Source organism: Cladophialophora immunda (genome assembly GCF_000835495.1).
Source record: "Cladophialophora immunda strain CBS 83496 unplaced genomic scaffold supercont1.2, whole genome shotgun sequence".
NCBI classification, from domain to species: Eukaryota; Fungi; Ascomycota; class Eurotiomycetes; order Chaetothyriales; family Herpotrichiellaceae; genus Cladophialophora; species Cladophialophora immunda.
The window spans coordinates 1,522,249-1,546,285 of record NW_015622542.1 but is presented as its reverse complement, the minus strand read 5'-3'; the positions used below and the strand labels follow the sequence as shown (position 1 = coordinate 1,546,285).

At 52.7% G+C, this 24,037-nt stretch overlaps 8 protein-coding genes across 8 annotated transcripts; 3 read left to right on the top strand and 5 right to left on the bottom strand.

The window, feature by feature from the left end:
• Window positions 1-1,343: 1,343 nt before the first annotated feature.
• PV07_02863 (uncharacterized protein) lies at window positions 1,344-2,015 on the top strand (the record flags this gene model as incomplete). Its single annotated transcript, XM_016389509.1, has 1 exon — window positions 1,344-2,015. The coding sequence occupies one exon, from the start codon at window positions 1,344-1,346 to the stop codon at window positions 2,013-2,015; it is 672 nt and encodes a 223-aa protein (XP_016251411.1).
• Window positions 2,016-6,861: 4,846 nt separating this feature from the next.
• On the bottom strand, window positions 6,862-9,584 carry PV07_02862 (uncharacterized protein). The gene is made up of 4 exons (XM_016389508.1): window positions 9,119-9,584; window positions 9,045-9,072; window positions 8,518-8,997; window positions 6,862-8,467 (listed from the first exon to the last, which is right to left on the bottom strand). The coding sequence occupies exons 1-4, from the start codon at window positions 9,559-9,561 to the stop codon at window positions 7,202-7,204; spliced, it is 2,217 nt and encodes a 738-aa protein (XP_016251410.1). The 5' UTR covers window positions 9,562-9,584; the 3' UTR covers window positions 6,862-7,201.
• A 700-nt stretch (window positions 9,585-10,284) lies between these two features.
• Window positions 10,285-10,867, top strand: PV07_02861 (uncharacterized protein; the record flags this gene model as incomplete). The annotated part of the gene is made up of 2 exons (XM_016389507.1): window positions 10,285-10,495; window positions 10,548-10,867. The coding sequence occupies 2 exons, from the start codon at window positions 10,285-10,287 to the stop codon at window positions 10,865-10,867; spliced, it is 531 nt and encodes a 176-aa protein (XP_016251409.1).
• Window positions 10,868-12,564: 1,697 nt separating this feature from the next.
• Window positions 12,565-15,038, bottom strand: PV07_02860 (uncharacterized protein). Its single transcript, XM_016389506.1, has 2 exons — window positions 14,600-15,038; window positions 12,565-14,546 (listed from the first exon to the last, which is right to left on the bottom strand). The coding sequence occupies exons 1-2, from the start codon at window positions 14,667-14,669 to the stop codon at window positions 12,889-12,891; spliced, it is 1,728 nt and encodes a 575-aa protein (XP_016251408.1). The 5' UTR covers window positions 14,670-15,038; the 3' UTR covers window positions 12,565-12,888.
• Window positions 15,039-15,399: 361 nt separating this feature from the next.
• PV07_02859 (uncharacterized protein) lies at window positions 15,400-15,753 on the bottom strand (the record flags this gene model as incomplete). The annotated part of the gene is made up of 1 exon (XM_016389505.1): window positions 15,400-15,753. One exon carries the CDS (start codon window positions 15,751-15,753, stop codon window positions 15,400-15,402), a length of 354 nt encoding a protein of 117 aa, XP_016251407.1.
• A 558-nt stretch (window positions 15,754-16,311) lies between these two features.
• On the bottom strand, window positions 16,312-17,064 carry PV07_02858 (uncharacterized protein; the record flags this gene model as incomplete). Its single annotated transcript, XM_016389504.1, has 2 exons — window positions 16,312-16,390; window positions 16,577-17,064. 2 exons carry the CDS (start codon window positions 17,062-17,064, stop codon window positions 16,312-16,314), a joined length of 567 nt encoding a protein of 188 aa, XP_016251406.1.
• An 892-nt stretch (window positions 17,065-17,956) lies between these two features.
• On the top strand, window positions 17,957-19,798 carry PV07_02857 (uncharacterized protein). The gene is made up of 2 exons (XM_016389503.1): window positions 17,957-18,357; window positions 18,433-19,798. The coding sequence occupies exons 1-2, from the start codon at window positions 18,295-18,297 to the stop codon at window positions 19,459-19,461; spliced, it is 1,092 nt and encodes a 363-aa protein (XP_016251405.1). The 5' UTR covers window positions 17,957-18,294; the 3' UTR covers window positions 19,462-19,798.
• PV07_02856 (uncharacterized protein) lies at window positions 19,674-23,918 on the bottom strand. Its single transcript, XM_016389502.1, has 2 exons — window positions 23,656-23,918; window positions 19,674-23,602 (listed from the first exon to the last, which is right to left on the bottom strand). The coding sequence occupies exons 1-2, from the start codon at window positions 23,822-23,824 to the stop codon at window positions 20,151-20,153; spliced, it is 3,621 nt and encodes a 1,206-aa protein (XP_016251404.1). The 5' UTR covers window positions 23,825-23,918; the 3' UTR covers window positions 19,674-20,150.
• Between the last annotated feature and the right edge of the window lie 119 nt (window positions 23,919-24,037).

Genomic DNA, 24,037 nt, shown 5'->3' with positions numbered 1-24,037 from the left:
GAAACGTTCGTGTTGGACGAGTCCAGCCGCAGCTGAGGCTGCACCTGCGATTGGTCCATTTGGCTGCAGGGGATGTGCAAGCGGCTTCAGCGCAGGCCTGGACACGAACTTTACACGAACTTCTCGCCCTGTGTCAGCTCCACAAACTCTTGTCGCCTCACCAATATGGCGAAATCGGTGTGCTGGACTGAAGCATGGCCAGTCAAGATTGCAAGGTTGAGTGTCACAACGCTTCTGACTTTCCCATTAGACTTTGCTGTCTGTGCTTTCCACATGTCAACTGATCGACCCTTCCGCAGGCTCTCGACCGTGAACGACCTCCGACCTCAAACCAGCAGTTACTACTGTGCGAACTCTTCTCCCTTACTTCGTGCTTCTACATGCTGCGGCTGAGGTGACAGGAGACGTGCTTACAGGTGCCTGTGTAACAACGGCAATCAGGCACCCACCCTCCAGGGGACGGACAGTTGCAGACGAAGAGCTGGGCTTTTTCGTCGACGCACCATCAACAGAGCCAATCTCAGTTGAATGATACTTGCCTGCCCGCCCTCACAGTCTCTTGCTCTTGCTCGATGCTCGCCAACGTTGACGGAATCGGGACAGCCTGCTGAGGCCCCTCGTGTCCCAGGACGGTAGAGTGAGAATCACGAAGAGTTTCGATAGTTTCCGTTCAGGATGAAAGCCTCGTTTTCGGATGTCATCTTGGCGAACATGCTACTTCACACCGGCCAAGAGACTGGACAGGGTCCATCACACCTCTTCCAAGCTTGGAGACTTGGTGTTTAATTTCCTCGGGTGGCACAGAACGCCTTGCTTGACGTACCCTCCTCCCAAGGCTGGTACAACTCGGTAAGTGGTCAACTGGATGACGCTTTCATATGTAACTCCTTGAACAAGAAGCACCCATGACATTCGGCATTAACAACAGTCTCTACCAATTGGTGTACTTCGACGTGAGTATATGCTTCAGCCTGAAGGAGTAGGAGGGGTTGCGTCCAACTTTTCTGCAGTCTCTATCCTCCCCCCAGCCTTATGAGATTTGCCTGAACCCAAAACTAGGCATCCAAGACCTGGCGTCTCGTATCAGGATCAGCCCTCCTTGGCCTTGCGGCAACCCTGTTTCTCAATGGTCCTGGAATACGACGGTGTGAGTGGCACCAGGCACTGGACCGCCAACAACCTGACAGTTTGTCAATTCGAATTGCTAGCAGCCCCGTTATTGAACCCCTATAAAGGCTGCTCATCATGGCCTTTCTACTGGGCCAGCAACCTGATTTCTCGTCTTACTTTCAAATTCCGGCCTGTGACTCTCACACATTCCCTTACAACCCAAACAAGACGCCATGCCTATCCCACACTACGGCGTATGGAAAGGCTTCCCCGTTTCGTACCAAGTTGATGGACCGCACGACCGCACTCCTCATATCAATCTATCCTTCAAAGATGACAAGAATGGAACCATCGAGCGGAAGGCAGCAATCAATGTCAAGTCGCAGGGCCACCCAAACGAACTTGTCTATTGGTTCGACCATAATTTCTCCCACCCTCTCACCCAGGACCTCGCACGTTTAGACTACGGCTTCCACGCCATTGGGTCCCGTGACCGTGACACACGCGACCTTGCACTCGACTATACCCGGACTCGCAGCCTGCTCCGAATCCCCGATGGGAGAATCTTGCCATTTCTCGAAGACGGGCCTGACAATGACATCCTCGATCAACTCCGACCTATCCTCGACGAGGCTATCAGTAACGAGGCAGAAATCTACTTGTACGGCTCGTCCTTCGGCTCTGGCATTCATGACGTCCATATGAACCAAGGAAGTGTCGGGTTTGACAACGGCGTGCGACAAGACGGAGCATTCTTTCTGCAATTCCCGGATCTCCATTGGGAAGCGGTGTTTCTGGCCTTCGCTTCGCAGCAGATTCCAACCGATGACCGAAATGGGCAGCCAACGCCTGACAGCACATCGCTGCAGAGAATCATCGGAAATCAAGGGCGCGCTCGTCTCTGAAGGGTGATCCCACGGATCATAGGACTTGACAGATGGGCTTCTAATGGATGGAATCTATAGGTGACCAGCGGAAAGTTTCGAATAAACAATTGCCAAAGGGTTGAGACTGTATCTAAATTGAAATATATCAACAGTGGTGCGCGCTTATCGAATCTTTGATCAATGTTCCATGATGCCGAATCTCCAGACATCCTGTAACATCCTTGTCATTCGCACGTAGCCACTTGGCCCTGCGGGCGATCCAAGATTATCGTGTTTGAATCAGTCTCTTATGTTTCAGACTTCCCCAAAGTCTCCAACATGGCTTGAGAGGGCGCCTTCGTCGCCGGGAGGCACACCTTGCTTTCTTCAGCCGTGATTCAGCAAGTGAGGGGGATGAGCAGACGAATCTCACTGAACATCTCTGAAGTTCTTTCTGATCCAATACTTACCAGAATCCTGTATCCTCTTCGGGGTAGCTGGCGTTATTGAGCCACTGCGCCAAAAACCAATGCAACGAGGCTGCCACCTGGAGAGGACAAGGCTGATGAGATTCTGCCGCCCACCTCTTGTCATTCATGTGACTTGAGACCCACTCACCAGTGCTTCGATGATATATTTTATTGTCGTCAAATTTCTGTCGCCGAGGGGACTGAAGAGCGGAACCGAGGCAGGCTTTCCGGCAGTAACCACTTGAACCCCTTCCAGTATTCGACCGACTTTCTCATACTCAGTGAGAATGCGTGCGTCGGAGACACGGTTTAAGGAGGTGTCCCCCTTCCAGTATCCAGCCTCCTTTCTCATTGAGATAGCGCTGGAGAGACGGGCCCTAGTTGCTGCCATCTAAAAAACCCACCTTCGTGGAGGGGTTTCTTGGGTCGAGGCTCGCCTTGAACTAAGTTTTTGCCTTTTTGTTGGATGCTGGATGAATTTTTTTGATTTTTTTGGTGTGTGTGCGTGTATGTGTTCGTAGGTTTAGTTCCCTTTCTGAGATGAAGTAAAGGAAGTGAAGTGGTGGTGGAAAAGGTGCGGTAGCGGCGGCAAACGCAGTTGTGCCTGATGAATGAATGTCAGACCCAGATCCAAGACCTTCACGAAACAAACTCTTTCAATCCATGATCCCTATAAACCTTGTCTCTCAGTACCGAAACAAGTTGAAGCCTCTGATTCCTTTCCCTTCCGTGTCCGAGCCTGAAACGTGGATCTCGGCAGCGGCGAGAGAGACAGTCGCAAAGAGAGTCAAGGCAAGTCTCAGTGAATAACGCACCTCGCTGCCTGCGCATCGAAGCTCTCCTCTGACGGTGAATATATAACGCGCAGCATTTAACTGACATTCCTTCTCCCTCAACAGCAGCAACACTCTGAGGATCATTCTTCGTCCAATACTATCATAATGTTCGAATTCTGCCGCAAGACCGGCCGCAACTTGTCCACCAACAATGAGCTCCCCCTTCCTATCGTCAAACAGAAAACTGCCTCGGGCAAATCTCTCCTCAAAGCACCTCATGCACGACATCAGTATGGTCGACACGCTGTAAACATCGCTTCGAAGGCCGCATGCCGTCGTCGCTCCAATCGCCTCGTGTCTGAATGGTCAGGAGTCGGAACAGCGGTGCTGTTGGCACAAGTAGAGGAGATTTTCAAGCGGCTATCCGTGGCCCCAGTCGACAATCCTCCAAACTCGGTCACGCCACACGGCTTTGTTGAACAAGGCTGTCCTGCGACGCTCTCTTCTTCACCGATCCCACAGCCCCGGAAGTTTCTCGTGCCAAAAGGTTCGGCTCGAGGGTCTTCCACCTTGGTGATTCCATTCCTCCACTTCCCCGCCGAAATTCGACTCCAAATCTACAGCAATTTTCTCTTCACCACCCCCGAGAAAGTATGGCAGCCGTGCGATCGAAAGGAGCAACACGAGAGATTGCTTATCAAGGTATCAAGAAAGAATCTCAGACGTGTATGCCACCAGATCAGTGGAGAATGGGACCCGCTCTTTTTCTCGAACACAACCATTACCGCGAGAAACCTGCATTCTGACTGGGACTCGCTCTCCGTGCCCAGCATAGGACAAAACAGACCCTTGACGAACTTTGCGGATATGTGGCACAAAGGCGCTGAAATGATTTACAATCTTCCCCAAACGCGCCCCATGGGATCTGAATTGCTTCGACAAAGCTTTCTCGAGAGGCAGCCTCATTACAAACTGAATCGCATTCGAAGGCTACAGTATGTTATCAGCGGTTCCTCTGTGGATTCCATGGACTTGGAAGACTTGAAATCCTTTGCACGAGTCATACAGGGCACCGGAGAGGAAGCTTTGCAGTGGCTTGAAGAGGTTGCGATTTGCTACAGACCTCTAAACCTTGTGGGGGGCTACGTGACGGTGGACAATGTGTGGGGGAAATGCAGTGAGTGGTCCAACAAATGGGACAAGGTTAAATCCCTTTTCCAGCCAGGAGACGAACTTGGGTGTTTTAGAGAATGGGCCATCATACGACGCATATGTTTCGACAAGAAACTCGTTCCTAGCTATCGCACCGCATTCAATCCAGGCGTGAAGGTCTACGAACTCCAATTAGTCTTTCGCAAGTCGCAGCAACCTACAGCAGCAGTGAATTCGGAATGGATGGAGCTTCCTGGCGATAGAGCGATGGACCTCTCGGGATGGACTGTTAGTGCTTGAAGGAGAATGGTCTGTGGGAAGGAAGAATGGGACTGGGTTAGGGAGGTCGAACGGCGTGGGAGGATAGATTCCAGCAGGTTCGTGAGCCGCTTTACCGCAGAGCAAGTCTCTAGCAGGAGGTGAAGTATTTCTCAGTTATCAGTTCGGCGACGAGAGAGCCCATAGAGCAATGAAGTGAAATTCTTCAACTCCAGTCCACGCACTGGCAATGAGCATCCGTATTTACTCCACGAAAACCATTTCCTTCACCGACTTGAGCGACAAGTGAGAGAAAGGTCAGTCTAGCAAGACGCAGTATTTGCACGATAGAGTGGTTTGAAGAAGAAACTGCTGAAGTAGTGAATTTCTTCTAACTAACATTAACTTTAGTACTCCTCCCTACAACCACCAACTGTTGGACTATCTCGCCCTCTCCCACCTTTCATCTTCTCGTCAACTCCTCAACCTTTGCCCCTTTTCTCACACCTACACTTTAATACTCAGTTCACGGTCCTATATCCTCGAAGCCCCCAACTCGACAGCCTCTCGAACTTCTTTTCCCTGCGTCACCTCGAAGCGCACTCACATCGTAATAATCAGTGCTGAGACAAAATGCCCAAAGTCGAGAAATCCACTCCTCCGAAAGGTCGCACCAGGGGTGGTCCTTACGAACGGAGGGAAGCAGCGACAGAAACAACGACAACCAAAAAGCCGTCGCAGGAGAAGAAGCCCTCGTCACTGGCGCGGGAGACACCAACTGATCTGTCTGAGGGGGAGGGCCAGAAGAAACCACTTTTATTCCTCGATCTGCCGACTGAGATCCGCCTCAAAGTTTACGAAAACTTCACCTCCATCCCGCCGAAAACAGACGATAAGGAAGGGAAGCTGGAGAGGTCCAACGTTATTCGAACCAGGCATTCCCTCCAGCTCACATGCCGCCAGATCAACCGGGAATTCTTGCCTCTCTTCTACGCTACGACTACTATCATCGTGCGGGGCGTTTCGATGGTTCCTGTCAGGGGACCGCCCGAGCAAAGGAATGGTCTGAGACGCATCCCTAGCGAATTTGAACTCGGATTTCTTAAACCTTCTCTTCTCGGCGTCCCTTCACCGAGCAAGTTGACCAGAATCCGTAGGCTGATTTACGAGATCCTGTGGGACTTATTTGAGCCTCGAGGACAGAGGGTCGACTCACTGTTCCCCGTTCTCGAGCGTTATGCAAAAGCTCTCGAGTCTTTGGAGGAAGTCGTCCTGATCGGCCTGCCGTATCCGAACGACACAGATTACGCCGATGATAAGAATCAGTGGGAACCAATTTGGAGCCGGGTCAGCGATCGAGTTCAAGGTAGAAGCTGGACGAAGCTGGAATGTCACTTCTTCAATCGACTTCGTCCACATGGGTACGACAGAACTTGGTCGAGTATCCGACGGATGCATTTTGAGTATTCTTCGAGGATGGTCAGATCCCGCGACTGGGTCGATGAGGTCCAGCTCGTCTTCCGCAAAGGAGTGAAACCTCTGGCACAGCCAAAGGATGGATGGGTCGAGCTCCCAGGCAGAACCCCGAGTGTGTGATTACTTATCAGTGGTCAAGTAAAATCATGCAATATCCAATCGCGTCTTCCTCCGGGGTGAGGAAGCAGCAGGAGAGACATGAGCAGTCAAATGTCCAAGAGATGGAAATCAAGCGAATGAAAACAATACTCAAGAGTATTATGGCAAGGAGCAAGGAGAATGATCGAACGCGCGCGCGGAAGCCATTGGAGACCTGCTCGTGTCTGTATGCAGAACATGGAACGTGACATGCAATTCAACATTGGTGAGCAGCGCTTGATGTGGCTGAGGGTATCGAGCATATTGGAAAGACTCACAGGAAAAACCGGGCTCGACTAGCGACATGTGGAGCTGACTGTGTTCGGGACAAAATGAGTAATGGCCCATGGGTATTTGCTCCGAGAGTAATAGGTTCAGAGATATTTCAATGAATGACCCGATCAGAATCTCAGCAGATCTGCCCATTCACACGTGTTCATCTCCCCAGGTCCTGAACGGGGGGGTTCGTTGTAGATTTCGACGCTGGCTTCCCTCCATCAGCTGTGCCGCGAGCAGACACCCTCCTTCGTTTCCACCAACCCTGCGCTATCAGAGATGGTCTGCGAAGGCGAGGGTCTTTCAGAAAGTCACGGAGAGTCTCTGGACATTAGACCTCCTTCGATCGTCCGGTCACTCGAGAGAAGACATCGTGGATGGACGATTTCCATTGAAGACTGAGCTGAGAATTGTGTTCATTCATATAGAGTAGATTCAAGCGGGCACACTTCCTCATGCGCGCCACATTATACCAGACCGTGAGAGGGGAGCGTTCCTCATATCGTCATCGCCAGAATAGACTGTCGCCCCTTGTAGGCAGTGTTATACAAGTCCTCCCGAAAGGGACATAAGGGAAGGCGTCATTTGACAATGCAATGCGCCTAGAGAGCCCAGCCATAATTGCTGGGAAGAATCCACAATCACTGCCCTTTCACCAAATGCGGTAACCCGTAGGAAATCAGAAGCCTTCCCAGCCAGGCTGTCCTCCCAGCCCGGTCCAGTCCCAGTGGCGCACGTGGCCGCCCAGCGCCTCCTGGCCGGGCACGATGATGTCCATCTGCGGACCGAACAGGCTGAACGCATCCTGCATGCCATTACTATACAGCGGGCTCTGGTTCGGAAATCCCAGCCGGGTCGGCGTAATTGTCGATGTTGGCATGGGATGCTCGTCGATTTCGGGGCCTGTAAACACGCTCGGCGGGGGGTCGGTGTCAGCATTCCGTGCATGCGGCGCCATTTGCGCCAACGAGTTTCTGACGGAGGAGACCACTCTTGGCAGGACCAAGATATCGTCAGATTGCTCAAAGCCGGAAGCCGCTTCACACGCCTCCCACGCCTGAAGGATCAACTTGGTGAAGAGCCGGAAAAAGGGACTGTCTTCTCGAAACTGGTGCCCGAACCAGGCGTCGTAGTTGTCGCTCATGGCTTCCCAGGCTGGCCCGGCCTGCTTGCCCGTCGGCCGGCTGCGCAAGTCCTGCACGATCTGGATGTAGGCAGGGAACGGGAAGTAGAGGTGGTTCAGCCAGCGGAAGCCCTTGGTCAGCGGCGAGCCCATGGCCTTGGTATCGCACTCAAGCACCCTGAGCGCGTGCGAAGTAGCGGTGTCTCGCTGTGCGTCCGTCTGCCGCGCAGACGAGCTCGAACATCGTGAATGGTGCTCTAGGAGGCGATATTTGGCGAGGTGCGAACGGGCCGTCCAGATCGTCATGAAGTGCAGCGGGTGCTCTGGGTCACAGTGTTGGAGGTACTGGTCCTCAATTATCTCCTCAAGCTTGGCCAGCTCGGTGCCATCTCCTTCAAATCTGCCTCGGGGAGGGTCGGTATTGGTCTTCAATGCCGGAGTAGTGAAGTCGAGATGGAAGGAAGAGTGGCGGACCACTTCACCCAGCTCACAGCGCACGACAGCAAAAAGCGCTTCGGTGGTATTTCCTTGCATCGCTGGCGGTTTCTTCGTCTCCGGCCGTAGGTCGGAATCATTCACATTGAGAGGAACCCTGCAATCCCAAGTCGGATCTAGCGTTATGGGCTTGGAGTTGGAGGTCTCGCTGATGCGCGAGTCAAAAAGAACCAGCGACCACCACAATCGTCGACGCATTTCCGCCTCGAGCGTAGTGTGTCTTGTCAATGCCGACTCGCTGTGAATGCCCATGCGTTGGGCAATGCGAATTGCCACGGCCAGCATGGATGACAGAGACTGAGGAACTGTGTTGGGTCTGATGGAGATCTGACATTGTCAAAAAGGAAGAAAGAACTTTGGCTATTGGCCACACTTACTAGGTAGAGATATAATGCGGTCAAGCACTCACGATCGTTGGTCCGTAAGAAGGAGCAATTGAGCAAAGCCTGCTGGCAGCCGTGTTGATATCTTATCAAAAGATCTTCTTTTGAAGCGCCCAACTGCCTTTGACAATCTTCCGCCGCAAGGCTGAGAAGCGAGGTGCAGTAGATGCCGAACATCAGGGCTTCCAAAGTGGGACTGATGTTGGATACATTGCCAACAGCTTCGATGATGCGTCCCTGCAGGGTGGGAGTGTGTGTCACCTTGAGCAGCGGATTTACGTTGTCCAGGTAAATCTGCCAAAGCCTGAAAATCTGAACAGGATCGGGATGTAAATTGGAGAGGTCAACCTTTGGTCCACTGGTGCCAAACAAAAGGTTGTTGTCATTTACAGCTGATTGATCCCATGCTTGCTTCACAGCAGTTTCAAGCTCATCTTCACGCGAGGAAGCGCTGTCACTATCTGGTTCCCGATACTGTTGCAGCAGTCAGCAGAGCTCGCAACTAAGGTCGGTAGTTGTACCCCCTGGCTCATGACATGCCATACGTTTCTGGCAGAATTAGTCACCTGGCATCAACTCCTTGGAAGCAGCATACTTTACTCTATAACTTCTTCCGGACCTGTGGGTGGTCGATGGAGTTGGCATGTCTGAGTGCATGGATTCGGGATGTTCGCCATCCGAGTCAAACCCACTCTCCATATTGGAAGGCCCTTTCTCCCCGGCCGTATCCCTATGGAGTGGTTCGAATGGGACATTGTTCTGACGGAGCAAATCTTCGTACTTGCGAATGCGTTCCAGCAGGTCTCGCTGGGGGATTCTTCGTGCCCGCCGACGCTGGACTACAGATCCAGGAACACATTGCGCTCGAGACCTGACACAATTCGCGCAAGGGAAGATGCGATCGCATTTCACCTTTCGCTGCTGGCAGAGAACGCAGGCAAGCACCCGCTGCGGCTTCGAGGCTTGGGACGATGATGAAGCTGCGGCTGGGGATATACCGGAGATGCTGTGGTCCAGAGGTTGTAGCGCGGTCGACATGATGGGCGATGCGCCATCTAGGAAGAAAGCAAAGCCAGCGTCTTGAAGACTTCAATTGTCCAAGAGAAGAGACGTCGATCAACCATGTGTGCCTGGAACAACAACTATCCAATCAGCGGCTGCACAGACCGCTGTCATGTGATGGGCCCACCTCGGATTTTCTAATTTTCCGAATGAGCATATCAATCTAACTTCTGCCAGGCTGTGCAACTTCCCGAGTTGAAGAGTTTCTTGTTGCTTGACGTTGGCAGGGCATTATGAAGCGGCCGTCTCTGGGACTTGTCCTTCCAAGGGGTGTTTTGACCTGCTGATCCTTTCTTACTCTTCAACTTCTTCTACGGGACGTGAATTACCTGGCTGGACAAGGACAAAGCAAACAGATATTGCTAACTGCCATTCTTGAACGCCGTCTCTATCGTCTGCGGCAGGCTGCTGAAGGATCCACTCCGGCAATGACGTTGGGACAAAGAGAGCTGCTACAGCATCAAGCAAACTTGATGACACGTCCAAATGCTTTGGGGCAGGTCAATTCGACCGTGGAAAGGTATAAGTATGCGGCATGCTCTCAGTGTTGGACTTTCCCCCGCAAGAAAACAGCAGCGACAACTTCTCTAGTCAAGCAGATCAGACCAACGGTCCATCTACAGCGACATTACCAAGTTCCGTTCAACCACCCATAATCAACAACTTCTTCCCTTTCACCAATTATCAACAGTAGACAACATGCCAAATTCCATACCCGACGAAGTCCAACAAGACCTTGAGAGGATGGGACGCCTTATGGTCGAGACCTTCGACTTCGCAATCGAGTCAGGCTTTTTGACCAACCTTTTCACGGAGGCTCGCCGCAGACTCGTGGAAGGGATGCCTGCCTGCGATACGGCTGGGTCGACCGACACCGTGCCAGGTGGAAACACTCAAGCTGGCCTAGATGGTAAGAGTGACGCTGCTGTTGCGAATGAGCACGCTGACGGGGTCTCAGGCAGTACTACTCAAGCTGGGGCTGCGGTTGAGGCTGGTGCCACGACCTCTGCTCCTCCCGCTCACGGTGAACGCGACATTGACCGCCTCGAAAGAGAAGTCAGAGAGAATCTCCGTCGTGCCCGTGCCAGTCAAGCCGAGATCTTGCATGGCGGCCCTTCGCGTCGTGGGCGTGGTGGCAGACACAGAGGCCGTCGTGGGTGAGCCATACGCCCTCGAAGCACCTTGCTGGATATCAGATATCGTGGAAAGTTGGTTCAAATACAAACACTCAAGGCTCGATGTTCGAGGTGGCTGGGATATTGTTTCATGTCTCCTTGGATAGGGATTAGCAATACGAGCGAGGAATGTGTGGATGGCCAGTATTGGGTAAGAATGTGCGGTTTCCGTCGCTCGGAGGAGAACAGAGAAGTTGATCTGCTTGAGTAGGGATGTTGATTGGTACGGAGTTCTGATATTGGTGATGGTAGGACAGTGCTGAAAGAAGCATAAAGCTCAAGCCAGCAAAAGAATAAACTCCAATCGCTCTCACTTCTATTTTCTCAATCTTCCTTCTATTCCCACTCCTTTTCGCATGAATCCCTTCTCCTGTACAAATCCGCCAGCCGCTACAGACTGACAGCTGGTGTAATTGGCTCTCCCGGTAAATGGCAGCACCGCCATGCTTGCCCTTTCCAACAATGCTTGCCCTTTCCAACAATGCCTGCGTTTCGCACATAGGACTACGTTTCTTTGTCGAGCCGCTTGAAGGCGGCGTGTTGCCTTTGTTCATTTCCTCAAAAACTTTTTGTTGCCGATATCTTCTTTGTCAACTGTGATCATACCGACAAAGCCTCAAAGGAAGCGGCAGGTACAGCCACAGCAACTGCTGCGTAGTCTTCGAAGCCCCCTGCTCAGGTGTGTTTCATCGACCCTCAAAGAATCAGCACAAGATGTGAGACACAGTGGCAGATGTCTCAGTTTTCAATGCGATTGTCATCGCCTGACGGGCCTCGAAGCAGTTGTCTTCCATCGAACAGCCCTCTTTGCAACGATGCTGGAAGGGCATAAATACCTCCGTACTTCGACCTTCGTTTCACACCTGGCATCATCTACCATAAAAACAAGCTCCTTCGCAAACAACAACTCCACCATCTCAAAACTGACAAGCTTCTAGGCCATTGAAGGTTTCTTGAGTCCTCTTACTAATCCAAGCAGCACCCCCAACCACTACAGCTCAAAATGTCGCCCAGACTGTTGCGTACCATCAAGATGGCCCGCAAACTGTCCAAGCACAAGTATTTCCTGATCTGCCCTACCGAGTTTGACCTTGCTCCTCCCCATCACGACCACGACCCCAACGTCGACATTGAAATGACAGCTGGACTTGACGACGACTTCGACTATGATGATATGGAAGACTGCCGCCCTAGCAGCGCTTACACGTCCGACGATTCCAAGACCCAGCTGCTCTCCGCACTCGAGATAGACCTACCCCGCTGGACGTGGAAGAACACGGTCAAGTTCTGGATGTGGCAGGCCAGAGCCAATGTGACTTATGCGATCGAGAGCTACAGGATCAACAAGGCCTTTGGCCCCGAGTTCGACTACTGATGTCTACGTGGAGTAGGTAAGTGGATGAAGACCAATGGGGACGAGTGATCCAGGTCTGTCTGCCTGTAGAGCAGCAGTTCGAAAATGCTTGACCATGAGATCCTTGGGCGGTAGGTTTCGGCTTGGTGTGATTTTGGTCGAAGAGGACAAGGGATCCCAGGTAAGTTGTTGCAAAGTTCATCCACGCTAGAATGCAAGTATAAGGACAGCATATGAATACATCTAAAACAAAGATACATTTTCTACTGACGCTTTGATCTTTTCTTTCTCTCGTTTTGGTACGCTTCGATCATGGTCTCTCCTGTCTCGGGTTCAACAATCGGCGAGAAATGGGGGAGGAAACAACTAGCTAATCCCATGGCTGCTTCTCCTGATCGATCAGGTCGCGGAGTAGATGTCTAGAGAACCAGGTAGGAGGCATACTGAACTGTGGAGCCTGTGGAGGGGAAGATGGCGAGACAGTCGCTCAAAGCCTCGTTTATCTCACGAGGCTGTGACCTCCTGGATTTGGCATCTCAAGCCAAAATTGTCCCAGCCGCCGTCTGACCTCTCGCATCGCCAAACGCGAACCACGTATCTCTTGGTATGCGAACGAGAGGGATGCAGGATATAACAGTCGACAAGCCAAGTTACCCTCAAAATGTGACTTCCTTTTCTATGCCAGAAACTCCGCGCTATGTATATCTCATCTCCAGCTCTTCTATATGCAGTGTCTATTTCCCCCAAAAATGCCATGTCCTGTTCGTCCATTCATCATACCCGATCAAACATCTTTTCATCGTCCTTCTCCCTGTTCCCTTCTGTTGCTATGTCGCCGTTCTCAACCCTCAACCTTTCCTCCCTCTCTTGTTCTTCGTCCTCTGCAGCTTCCCTGGCTTTAATGTCCTTCAGCTCCTTGCAAAACTTACTGTTATCCCGGATCCGGTCACCAAATTTGATAAATGCAAAGGGTATAAAACACATTCCCAAACTGAGGAACGCAAGCAAGCTGCACGCCCAGGCGATGCCCAAGTGGGAGAACATGCTCTGTGCAGCCAGTGGCAAGAGCGCACCAAACACACTTCGACTGGTACTGGTGATACCCTGTGCGCTGGCTGCAAATGTTTCGTAAGCGTCGGTAAGGTAATTGAGCAGGGCCATGAAGATGAGTAAGAATGCTGCTCCAAAGATGATTCCTGAGGCGACCGGTGCGAGCCAATAGGTGCCGGGTTTTGCACTCCACCCAATCCAGAATAGAGAGACCACGTAGAGCGGCCCTCCAATGCAAGCCAGCGGCAGTCGCCTATACTCTTCCTGTTGTGCCCATTTTGCTTGCCGTTTCTGCGCCTTGGCCAGATATGAGTCCCACCAAAGATATATAGGTGCCGCGAGGAGTGATCCAAGTCCAATGGGAATAAATGCGAGACCAGCAAGTCCGTATGACCATTTGTACACAGAGTCTGGCCCCTGGAAAATGATAGGGTATGCTTCGAAATACAGGTAAAAGATTGCGTACGCCAGAGAGCAGTATGCTGCCACACACATGACAATGACTTCCTGGAACAGCATGCGATACGGTCGGGTCATGACAACGGTGACGACGTGACGCAACGTCTTCTTCTGAAGATCTGTTTTGGCGACGATCTCCGGATCACCTGTTTCTTTGCGAAGTCTTGCTGCTTTGCGACTCAGGAGGACTGGGGTGTACGTCTCTGGCATAAAGACAATAAACGGAATGGTTGCCACCGCCAGCAGTGTGCCTACGGCAAATACCCATCGCCACGAGGTGTTCTCTGCGATGAACCCAGAAATGGCGGGTGCTATGACGGGACCAAACGTTGTCGCAACCATGAACCAAGCCATCGCCAGACCACGCTCTCTTGGATCGTTATAGACATCGGCGTATAATCCTCCCGTAATTGCAACTGGCCCAGAAAACCCCACCCCACACATAAAGCGGAAGAATAGGAGACAAGGCCAGTTAGGTGCCACTGCGCAGGCCATGCTAAACAGGGTAGACATGAGGAAAAATGATAGGATGACTCGTTGTCGACCATTATTCTCAGACAGAGGGCCACAAAGCGTTGGCCCAACCACGTAGCCCGCCAGGAAGCATGATATTGGTAATGGGAGCTGAATTTCCTGTGTGACGCCAAAATGCTTTGCAATGAAAGTGATTGCTCCGCTCGGTAATGACGAGGAGATGGTGCTATTCATAACAGTTATGATGCCAGTGAAAAAGATGTATATCTTCTTTCTCCGCGGCCAATTGTAGGGATTCTCCGGGTCACTCGAGCTGAACGATATGATCTTCCTCGAGTCTTTTCTCTTCTTGGGCTCGTCGTCTGGCGCCACGCTGGGAGCTCGCCCGCTCGTGAGGGTATCTTGAGAAGCATCGCATCGGTCGAGATCGCGGCGGCCGGCTTGAGTACCTGTTAAACGTCAGAGTGCTGCATTTGTAGACACATGCAAAAGGGGAGGATACCTGGTAAGGACTGCGGTGCAACAGTGGTATTCACCGACTTCTGGTTTTCATTGTGAGCACCAAGACCCATGGTCGGGTCTGTCTACCAAAGGTAGTCAAGTCGAAGTGCGAAGGAAGGGTACAACCAGCACGCAACAGAAAAAAAGGAGACGGGAAAAGGAGCGATCATGGGAGCAAGCGTATGAAGACACCAGCCTTTCCGGGAGACGGAAAATGGGCGACATTGCAGTGTGCCTATGCGGCTAGATGAGGGGGTTCGATTAAAAAAGTATTCCAGTATGCATGACGGTGGGAGGAACGGATCCAAGCTAGTCGCGGGGCGCGTTTACGGCCAATCCGCGGCGGCCAAGGAGAGAGGGAGTGTATATTGATAAGCCATTGATCATGAGAATGAAGCTCGCGACAATGAAAGACTGCGAGATCGGTTATGACGGCAGAGAAAGTGGAAGCAGGTGGTGCAGGGAGATCTCCAATTCCCATCAAGTCGAGTGTAAGCGGTGGAATGGAAGCCGAGCGACGCAGGGGTATCATTAGTAGCATCATGTGATGCCTAGTCTATCTGAGGCAAGGCTCACGCCAACATTCTGCGCTAGTGATGCTGCGGCTGTTAACGACACAAAGATCGCGCCCTTTGACCATCTTGACCCCCTACACTACTCGTGTATACTATGCCATTAGAGCAACATGTACGAGCAGAGACCATAAATGCTAGTACAATTGGTTCAACCTGCCGAACTGTCCCTCAGCGCTGTCCCAGCAATCGACCTCAAGTACGCGCACGCCCTTTGACAAATAAAACCTCACTTGCAAGCACAAGGCTGTGACACATTCATTTGCGTTCTCTCCTTGACGACCTCATCAGCCCATCGAGCGGGAATGTCCCCGCTTTCCCGTCGCTCACCGTCGTCCGTACTCTTCCGCCTCTGCCCATTTCCACTGAGGACGGCGGAAAGCTCGTGCCGGGTCTCAGCATGCCCACTGCCTGGCTTGGCTAGAACGTGTTGCTGATGGCTGCCAATCCTACTGGCATGTTCATGCGCCAAGTCGCGATACCGCTCCTCATACGCTAGTCTCTTCTTCTCGCGCTGTAGTTCTTTGTGTTCGTGGAGTTTCTGTCGGAGAAGAACAACGCCGGCGACGAGGAGATATGCCATTCTTACTCGCCCTGGCAAGGTATTGCTATTTGGCGATAGAAGAGTGTGTGGGATAGCAAGCCAAAGGTTAGTAATGGAGACAGCTATGAAGATCTGGAAAAGTGAAGTTGCAAATTGGATCTGCGCGCCGAGGGCAGTCCAGAGTGTAGCAGGGCCGGGGGATCCTGGGACCATTCAGACAAGGATAAGTAGATGGACCATGTCTTTTAACATGCTGGATTCGACTTTCGGCAGAATTCTCGGATGGCCAACCGTTGACACAGCAAAAGGCGTATTCGCGTATAAGGCATTGACCGCTTACGGATTGGGCTGCGTAGACGGGTACGCGCTGCTTGATTTGAGGAAAGTCTGATACATTTGAAATTCCACCAGTCCTGGTAGCAGGACTAAATGCGAGTCGCCGAACGCCTCTGCTCAATTCTGAAATATTGTACAATGCCACAATAGTCGTACAGATTCGTTAAATCCTGCTTGTGTTTGATATGCTGTCCACCTCGTGCCCTAGATTCAACGCATCCCTGCAAGGACCAGGTCCATCAAGGCAAAGTCCTCCAAGGGTCAAGTTAAATCTGCATCTGCAGGGGCGGAAGCTCGGCTTGCCAATCGTTGGGCAGCCGGACGGATTTGCAAGTCACGCCTGTAGCGTTGCCCAGAGCAAGCACAGCTGCATCGTGTCAAGGTGTATGGGAAATAGTCCATGTATTTCTCCGAGGGGCAGTCACGCTCCACGTCAACTGACTTGTTGTTAGAAAGAGATGAGAGAAACGAAAATCAGCCAGAAGAGTAGTGCTCCGGGTCCAATATGAGAGCCATGGTGACTTACCCAAAGCACATGAATCTCTTCCAGCCCTTGGCTCCCTCCAATTTTCGGTTCATTCGTAGATCGGCAAATCTCTCACCACGCGGTCCCATCACACGATCGAATTCGTTGGCTGGGGGACTCGAAATTGGTGCGAGAGTGGGCTTCTGTCTGGAATTGACCACGGCAGCGTAGACATGAAGTTTGGTGACGGGGTTCTTTTCACTGTCACTCCAGAACGGCAGGTCAGGCTGTATGGTAGGGCTGTCTTCATCTATGGCACCGAGAAGTCGTGACGGCGGTGTTAAACGGCGGGGGCGAGTGCCCAAGCCGCTGTACATGGATGGCGGAGTTGCAACTGTTAGCGAGGAAGGTGAAGGTGGTGGTGAAGAGGAATCTGGAACTGGTGAGATGAGAGTGCTTGTAGATGACAACGCGCTTTCGACCGAGTCGGGTGGTGAAGGGGATCGAGAGGCCGATCGACCGTCGGTCTGGCGATAGCGGGCAGCCATTTTGGTTTCTCCTGGAGAGAAGTGATGACTATGGCGAAGATCCGAGGCTGGGAAATTTGATGGAAACCTCGCTTGGTGGTGGTTGCCGAAGAAGCGACAGTGCTATAGAGGAGTGGCGCGGTGGGAGAGCGCACCGCAGTCGTATTGACATATGATCCTGGTGGCAGTGACTTCTACCCGGTAACAGCCTGCAAGACACGATGTGAACTCCAACCAGTCCTCCAGCGGCCAGCCGAGAGATATCAAGTACCTATATCATCCGTCAGTAACGACATCAAGCAGAGGGAAACTCTAGAAGGCGACACAGGACGCAGGCTGGTTCAAAAAGCCACCGAGCTACACCGTACGGGGCTTGTCGAACGGAGCATGTCATCTCATCATGATGATTGACCCTCCACTGACGGCGGTGTCGTCGATCACTCGCTTGAGGGGAGCTGGTGGTGGTGTTGGCACTGGTGGTGCTGGCACATTTCGTCGCTCGTCTGCGCCTAAAAGCGCCATCTGGCCGTCCGGGGGCCTTGATTGGGCCCTGCAGCTGTCGCTAAGCCCGGAATCTAGGGGTTACAGGAGCCAAGAGACCCCGGAACTGCGGTAGTGGCCCAGGGGATGGGCCTTTCGTGGCCCTTGCACCCCCAACAACCCCCCCAACAGCCCCTCCCAAGCCCCCGAAGTCCCCGAACTGACCGTTGTCTGCCCGCTAAGCCCGCCAAACAGCAGCCACCGACCCCCAATCGGGGAAACAATGGGCGCATCTAAACTCAATTCGACCCTGGAGCTGCCTGAAAGGATCCGACTTTTGACAATGGCTGGTGTCAATGACGCCGATGGCTTGATATGCAGGGTCACATTTCTCAAAGGATGTTCAACCAGCTCCGTCCACACAAGCAGCTTCTGACATGCTAGATTGGGCATGTGAAGACTGTGTTACGAGTAAGAATGGCAATCCCTCTCTGAATGCCGTTCAAGCAAACAGGTTGCGAGTGTGATCAACGAGAACAGCAGCTTCTGGTCACGGGAATTCATCGGTTAAAAGTAAATCCGGGCCGCTACCGGAATCCCCATTTCGGTCCAACCCGCGCCGCGGCACCTGCACAGAGTCGTTATCGCAAATGCTCGCTTCGGTTCTCGTTACTGTGATGGTATAAGCATTCTTACCCATATGGAATCGCAAGAACCCAACACAATAGCACACCTGCCTAGAAGGCTCCCTGCACACTCACTGTCGCCAAAATGGCGCGCCCACGACGAGCGTCTGCCGCGTCAGACCTTAGTTCCGTACCGGACCAGAACCAGGTACTTGCGCGCTCTCCAATACTTTCCCAGACCATTTACATAGCTGGGCGGCCTGTAGTAACAAGCTGCCTTTAGGAATTAGGAAGCATGTACGACTACCTGGCAAAAATCGTCCTCCTTGGCCCCAGCGGCACCGGCAAATCCTGCCTCCTGCACCGTTTCGTGAAGAACGAATGGCGCGTCCTCTCTTCTCAGACCATTGGCGTCGAGTTCTCCTCGAAGATCATAAAGATTGGCACACCCCCCAATCGCTCGAAACGAATCAAGTTACAGCTGTGGGACACGGCAGGCACGGAGCGATTTCGAAGCGTGAGTCGGAGTTACTACAGGGGGGCAGCAGGCGCAGTCCTGGTGTACGACGTTGCGAGTATGGCCAGTTTTCAGGCGTTGCCGACTTTCCTGAGTGACGCACGGGCACTGGCGAGTCCGCAGTTGACGGTGATTTTGGCGGGCAACAAGTCAGATCTGGCAGACGAGTCGCTACAGGCACAGGGCCAATCCGGTCAAAATCACGGGAGGACGCAGGCGGTGCACATGAACGGAAGCGCCCACCACCATCGCATACAGAGGGAGGATGAATCCAGCACCCCAGCCGCATCGAGCGCGTCAAGTCGACAGTCATATTTCCCCTACGATTCGGGAGGCGGAAGCGTCACCGACTCGGTGAAAACGACATCCAGTCGCTCTCGCGGGGACAGCATGAATCTTTCCAAATGGACAGCCACCCAATCCGCCGAAGGCCGCGAGGTGAGCGCCGAAACCGCCTCACGATGGGCTTCGAAAGTCCACATTCCCGTCACAATGGAGGTCTCGGCCCTCACTGGTGAAAATGTTGATGCATTGTTTTACCGGCTGGCGGCCATGATCCTGACCAAGATCGAGCTGGGAGAAATTGATCCGGATGATCCGGCAAGCGGTATCCAGTACGGTGACGGTGCTGTGGGAGCTGACGGAGACAGTATTACCACAGATGGAGGCACTGTGAGGAGGCGGAAGGGAGGACGGGGTGGCACGGTACGGAACGGAGTGCTCACCAGTCTCGGGGAGTGGGAAGACGTATTTCGCAGACCGGCCTCGAGGGCAGGAAGAGGACGGTGCTGTTGACGAAGAGTTTGAAGGATATGTTGTTGTTCTTTTGCGACGGGCCACGATTATGAGATGTTCTTCTCTCTCCCTCTCTGTCTTTTTCTTTCTGCCCCAGCAAGAAGCGCGTTTTGGAAAGAACGAAAAGCAAGCACTACGCGAGCAAGCGAGCAAGCAAGCGATGCATACAGCTTTGTTGGGTTCACTTTGGGCGAGTCTATGTACGGGTTATACAGTTCTCTTGGTTGTCACTACTTGTGTTGCACGATCAGGCATGCGGATGCCCTGGGATGTTCTACTCTTCTGCAACGCGGGCATCCCGACTAATGTCTAATATGTTGGATCCTTTTTACCATCGCATCTGCGGGCTTTCTACTGTATACCCCGAGTACTTCCCTTTCTTGTCTGCTATTCCGCGAATCCAGGCGTTCGTCCTTGAAGACATCGCCACCATGCGCACATCAATTCAGACGTCCCTCCCCCAATCGGGCGGATAGGCCGTGTGTCTAAGGGATGGATTGGCAAGGGTAAGAAGAAGCTGGCGCTCATGGAAAACTGTCAGGTCCAAAGCAATACGACCATGAGGCACTCAAGTCAGAAACGTGATCATACTCGTGCATCTGATCTGAGATAGTGTTCCAATACCGTAAGTTGTAGCCCTGTGTGGATGGAATGCCTTGTGGCAGCTTCATATGTATGTCATAGCCTTATCAGCCTCCTCTGACATCTACCTCTCGCGCCTCTTCAAACCCTTCCTGACCCCGTCCACTGCCCCCATCCCCTGTCTCGACTTTCGGCCCGATTTTCTCACACAGCTCGACGAACTCGACCTGCCCTATGAGATTCTGCGCCGCGCTCAACGCCTTCATGATCACGAGCTGGTTCCGCTCGGTCGTGGCAGCACGGAAACTCCTCACCAGGAATTCACTCAACATCTCCACAGTCCAATCATCCGGGATGTCTCTCAGAATCCGCAGAGGGTCAAAAAACGTGGCGAATTTCCCGAGAAGGTGGGATGTGCGTTCAAGGCGGTCTTCAATGTCGGAGATGGAGAGGAACTCGTGCAAGAGGAATGTGAATAGTTCGATCTGGCTCGTTCGGGAGGGCAAGGTGGAAGGGTCAATGGGATAGGATGAGGGGGCAGAGGGGCTGCCGAAGTAGCAATATCGTGTGGCCGTGTCGTAGTCGCCCAATCCGTGGGTTAACAGGCGGAGGGCTTCTTTGTGACGGCCTTGGCGGGCATCGAGGATAACTGATTCTGAGACAAGGTAGGAGGAGAAGGGTGCCATGCGCTCCAGGACCATGGAGACCGAGTAAGTCAAATCGTTCCCAGCGTCATTTGTACCCGTCGTTGCGTATGCGCCAGTTCCAAGAAGCTGGAGGAGACGAAGGCGTGACTGCCACCATGGCTCTTGAGGGGCGTTTTGGTGGATGAAATCCAGGTAGGTCGGCTTAGGCGACTCAAGCGCTCGGTAGGTCGAATAGCTTTCTGCTAGCGACGAACGGGCAGATTCGGACTTTTCCAAAACGGTGAGGACCGAGTCGAGGTAATAGCCGATCAGGTCGTCGGCGTACTGGCCGAGATGTTTGCCGAAGACGAGGTGTTCCAGGTACTGCTGGACTGCTCCTGGCGCTTGTTCTTTGAGAAGCTCGACCACTTCTTGAGGTCTGAACTTGACCCGTGCAGCGTCATCTGTGAAGATTTGGACAGCGAGTTCTGGATTCCGCTGTGCAAGCCACAGAGTATAGCTCTGAACGAGGTCGGCATCTCGAATGACTGTCAGGTAGCGGCGCAGCTGACCTTCCACATAGCCAATATTCGAACTGTAATCCACATCCTTCTCTCCGTCTATGATCCGCTTCCACGTCGCAAGGACATCCTGAGCTTGCTTCCTACTCTGGTAGAGCCGGCTTAGGACGTATAGTCGATTGTACCGTTCCAGAAGCAGGGTCGCACGATCAAAATCGCCCTTCCACTGATCGACGACATTGTGCAATTTAGCTCGCACTGATCTCTGGGCAGGGCTATCTGTCGGCAACGCCTGGTCCAAATAGAGCAACACATGAAGAAGCGCCGCATCAACGGAATCAAAGACATGTTTGTCATCTGCAATGCTCCCATACCCGCGCTTCTCTTGCCACAGCATCAAGAAATGTCTCATCATCATCCAGAACTCAGTCGGAGCATCCTCAAAATTAGAAACGGGCGATTGACGGTCCTGCAGGAGCTCTGCCATGCCTTGGTGAAGCCAGATACCTTCCGGCCCGTACAAGACCTCTGACGAGAGTGGAGGTAAAAGGAGAAGCACGATCCGCGGATCCAATCCTCCATCATGTAGTGTATTTTCAATGGCCCGGAATATGTCTTGAAGGGCAGAGGCACCCGGAAGCTGTGTCTCCAAATGCAAAAACAGTATCAGACTAGCCTTTTGCCTGATATAGTTTAACGTAAGGAATTCTGTTTCGTCCTTCGGTTCGCGACCGTGTATACTGGCCAAGAAGCCAAAGATTTGACCAGGGATTACATTGGCAGGCTGACCGTCAACCATATACTGCATCAGGCGATACTCGAGCTGCGAAATCAAAGGATTCTGCAAGATCATGAGAAGATCTTGTCCGTGCCAGACCAAGTTCCTCGTGAAAGCTCGCCCGAGGCGACGGGCAAGCTTTTCTTCTTCGACAGCACGCTTCCTCACGAGTTCATTCGACGGTTCCACGGGCGTGCTCAAGGATTGGCTGTCGAACAGAGCGCGCTCTTGCTCCACCTGTTCCATGGCCGATTGTGTCCTCGGGTCACTCTCGCGTTGGGTGCTTTCTCGGTGATTCAATGACTTGATGGAAAGTGGCGCCAGTTGCAGGAGTTCTCCGGGGGTTTTGAAGAAATGGTTATGCGTACTTAGCGTGTGGTGCAAGCCAGCGGGAGCATTCTCGAATCTGCTTGATGGCAGTGCGACACAAGTGCGAGGGTGAGCCAGTTCAGATGCATTCTCGACCAGCTGTATTTCCAACTTTCTCTCTGTCATGCCTTCCTGAACTTTTCGCAAAAGAGCAAAGATGATTTTGCCTTCATCTTCCGAGCGTGGGGCACCTTCATTTTCTGGTACAACGAAGTTGTCCACGAGCAGATCTTCGGGATAACTCTCAAAGTCAATCGTCCCTCGAACAACATCACCATCCAGATTCACAAACATACCAACACCAGGCTCGGATTCTGTGGTGCCAGTTGTTAGCATGAATTCCGTCGGAAAAGGCGAGAGGATGTGCGGCTTGAGACGCTTGTCAGAATGCTTGCTGTTAATGCCAGCGGCTGATCTGGAGGGGAGTGCCTCGGTTGACGCACGGGGGCGCGCTCTTGGACGTGCGCTCCCGTCAGCACTTCCGTCGGGGCCTGGTATGTTGGTAGATGGTGATGCGGGTCGGCCTGAACCAGCTGATGTCGTGTCCGGAGGCATTAGATAGGGAGACTCCTGACGCCCGTGAGGACTCTCCTTCCTGTCCTCCGTAGAGCCGATCAGGTTTCCCATGCTTGTGCTTCGGCCATGACCCGCTGCTTCTACAGGTGGGGGAGACCGTGCTGGAGACCTCCCCCCATTATCGGCCGGAACATCATCATCGGTGGGCTGCGACGAGATGGGAAACAGCGGGATCTTCTGCTGGTGTTCGACCTCTAGGAGTGCATAACTCGTGTCATCAGCCACGCATGCGATAGTCTCTCTTCTGCTCGATCTCAAACAGCCGGGATATTCGATGTTATTTCTGATTGCTCGCAGCTTTTCACCCACTCGGACCAAAATGATTCTTCGCGAGTTTGCAATCATCACCACAGGCCCCTCCGGATTCTCTTTGTCTTCATTTTCGTCGATGCCACCAATCCACTGGACCCCAGTGGGTTCCCTGTTAGGAAATGCCGGACTAAATTCTGGAAGTGAGTAGAACGAGACCACGCCGTTGCACAATACGCAGGCTTTCAGAGGTCCAGGCAGGACAAGGATCTGCTGGATGCCTGGTGCATTTGGCGAGTCGGTTGATACGGCATGGCCGCTGGGTTGAAGTCGGGAGGCTAGAATGAAGGTCGAAGCAGCATTTTCGTCGTCCTGTTCAGAAGGGATCGAGACTAGATGCAGGATTTCGGCCGCAGACGTTCCGATGTATAAATTGTTGTCTGAAGGATCGTGAGAGGCATGCGGGAGGTGTAGGGTATACAGCCTCACCTACTCCAATATTCTACACAAGTTATCGATACTTCTGCTTCACCGTCGTCCGCCGCCAGCGGAATGTCCTCGAGCACGGCACGAAGGACATATGGACCTGGTTCGGACGCGGCCAGCTTCTGTCGCTTTGCAGGGCGTTGGTCATATGGGTTGGCTTCATCCATTGGACGCATCAGGTTTCAGGGATATTGAGGGAGAACATCCATAGCTGCGAGCAGTCTGGCAAGCTTGTGTTGAACAATAGGTACGGTGTCGGCCTGCCTCGTTACTCTTCGTGAGGTCGAATCGTGGTTATGAGTGGAAGCGGAGCAATGCGGCCCAAGCGCAGTTACTGCGGGATATTCGGTTTCGAGGTGCAGTCTCGGGGTCAACCCCAAGGCCAGATC

Bases quoted from the DNA above. Each gene is read 5' to 3' on its own strand.
- PV07_02857 (XM_016389503.1), top strand. From the start codon at position 18,295: ATGGCGCGCCCACGACGAGCGTCTGCCGCGTCAGACCTTAGTTCCGTA. The intron at 18,358-18,432 runs GTACTTGCGCGC...AGCTGCCTTTAG, and splicing joins CCGTACCGGACCAGAACCAG to GAATTAGGAAGCATGTACGA.
- PV07_02860 (XM_016389506.1), bottom strand. From the start codon at position 14,669: ATGGGTCTTGGTGCTCACAATGAAAACCAGAAGTCGGTGAATACCACT. The intron at 14,547-14,599 runs GTATCCTCCCCT...GACGTTTAACAG, and splicing joins TGCACCGCAGTCCTTACCAG to GTACTCAAGCCGGCCGCCGC.
- PV07_02856 (XM_016389502.1), bottom strand. From the start codon at position 23,824: ATGCGTCCAATGGATGAAGCCAACCCATATGACCAACGCCCTGCAAAG. The intron at 23,603-23,655 runs GTAGGTGAGGCT...ACGATCCTTCAG, and splicing joins AACTTGTGTAGAATATTGGA to ACAACAATTTATACATCGGA.
- PV07_02862 (XM_016389508.1), bottom strand. From the start codon at position 9,561: ATGTCGACCGCGCTACAACCTCTGGACCACAGCATCTCCGGTATATCC. The intron at 9,073-9,118 runs GTATGCTGCTTC...TAATTCTGCCAG, and splicing joins GGAAGAAGTTATAGAGTAAA to AAACGTATGGCATGTCATGA. The intron at 8,468-8,517 runs GTAAGTGTGGCC...TGACAATGTCAG, and splicing joins CCGCATTATATCTCTACCTA to ATCTCCATCAGACCCAACAC.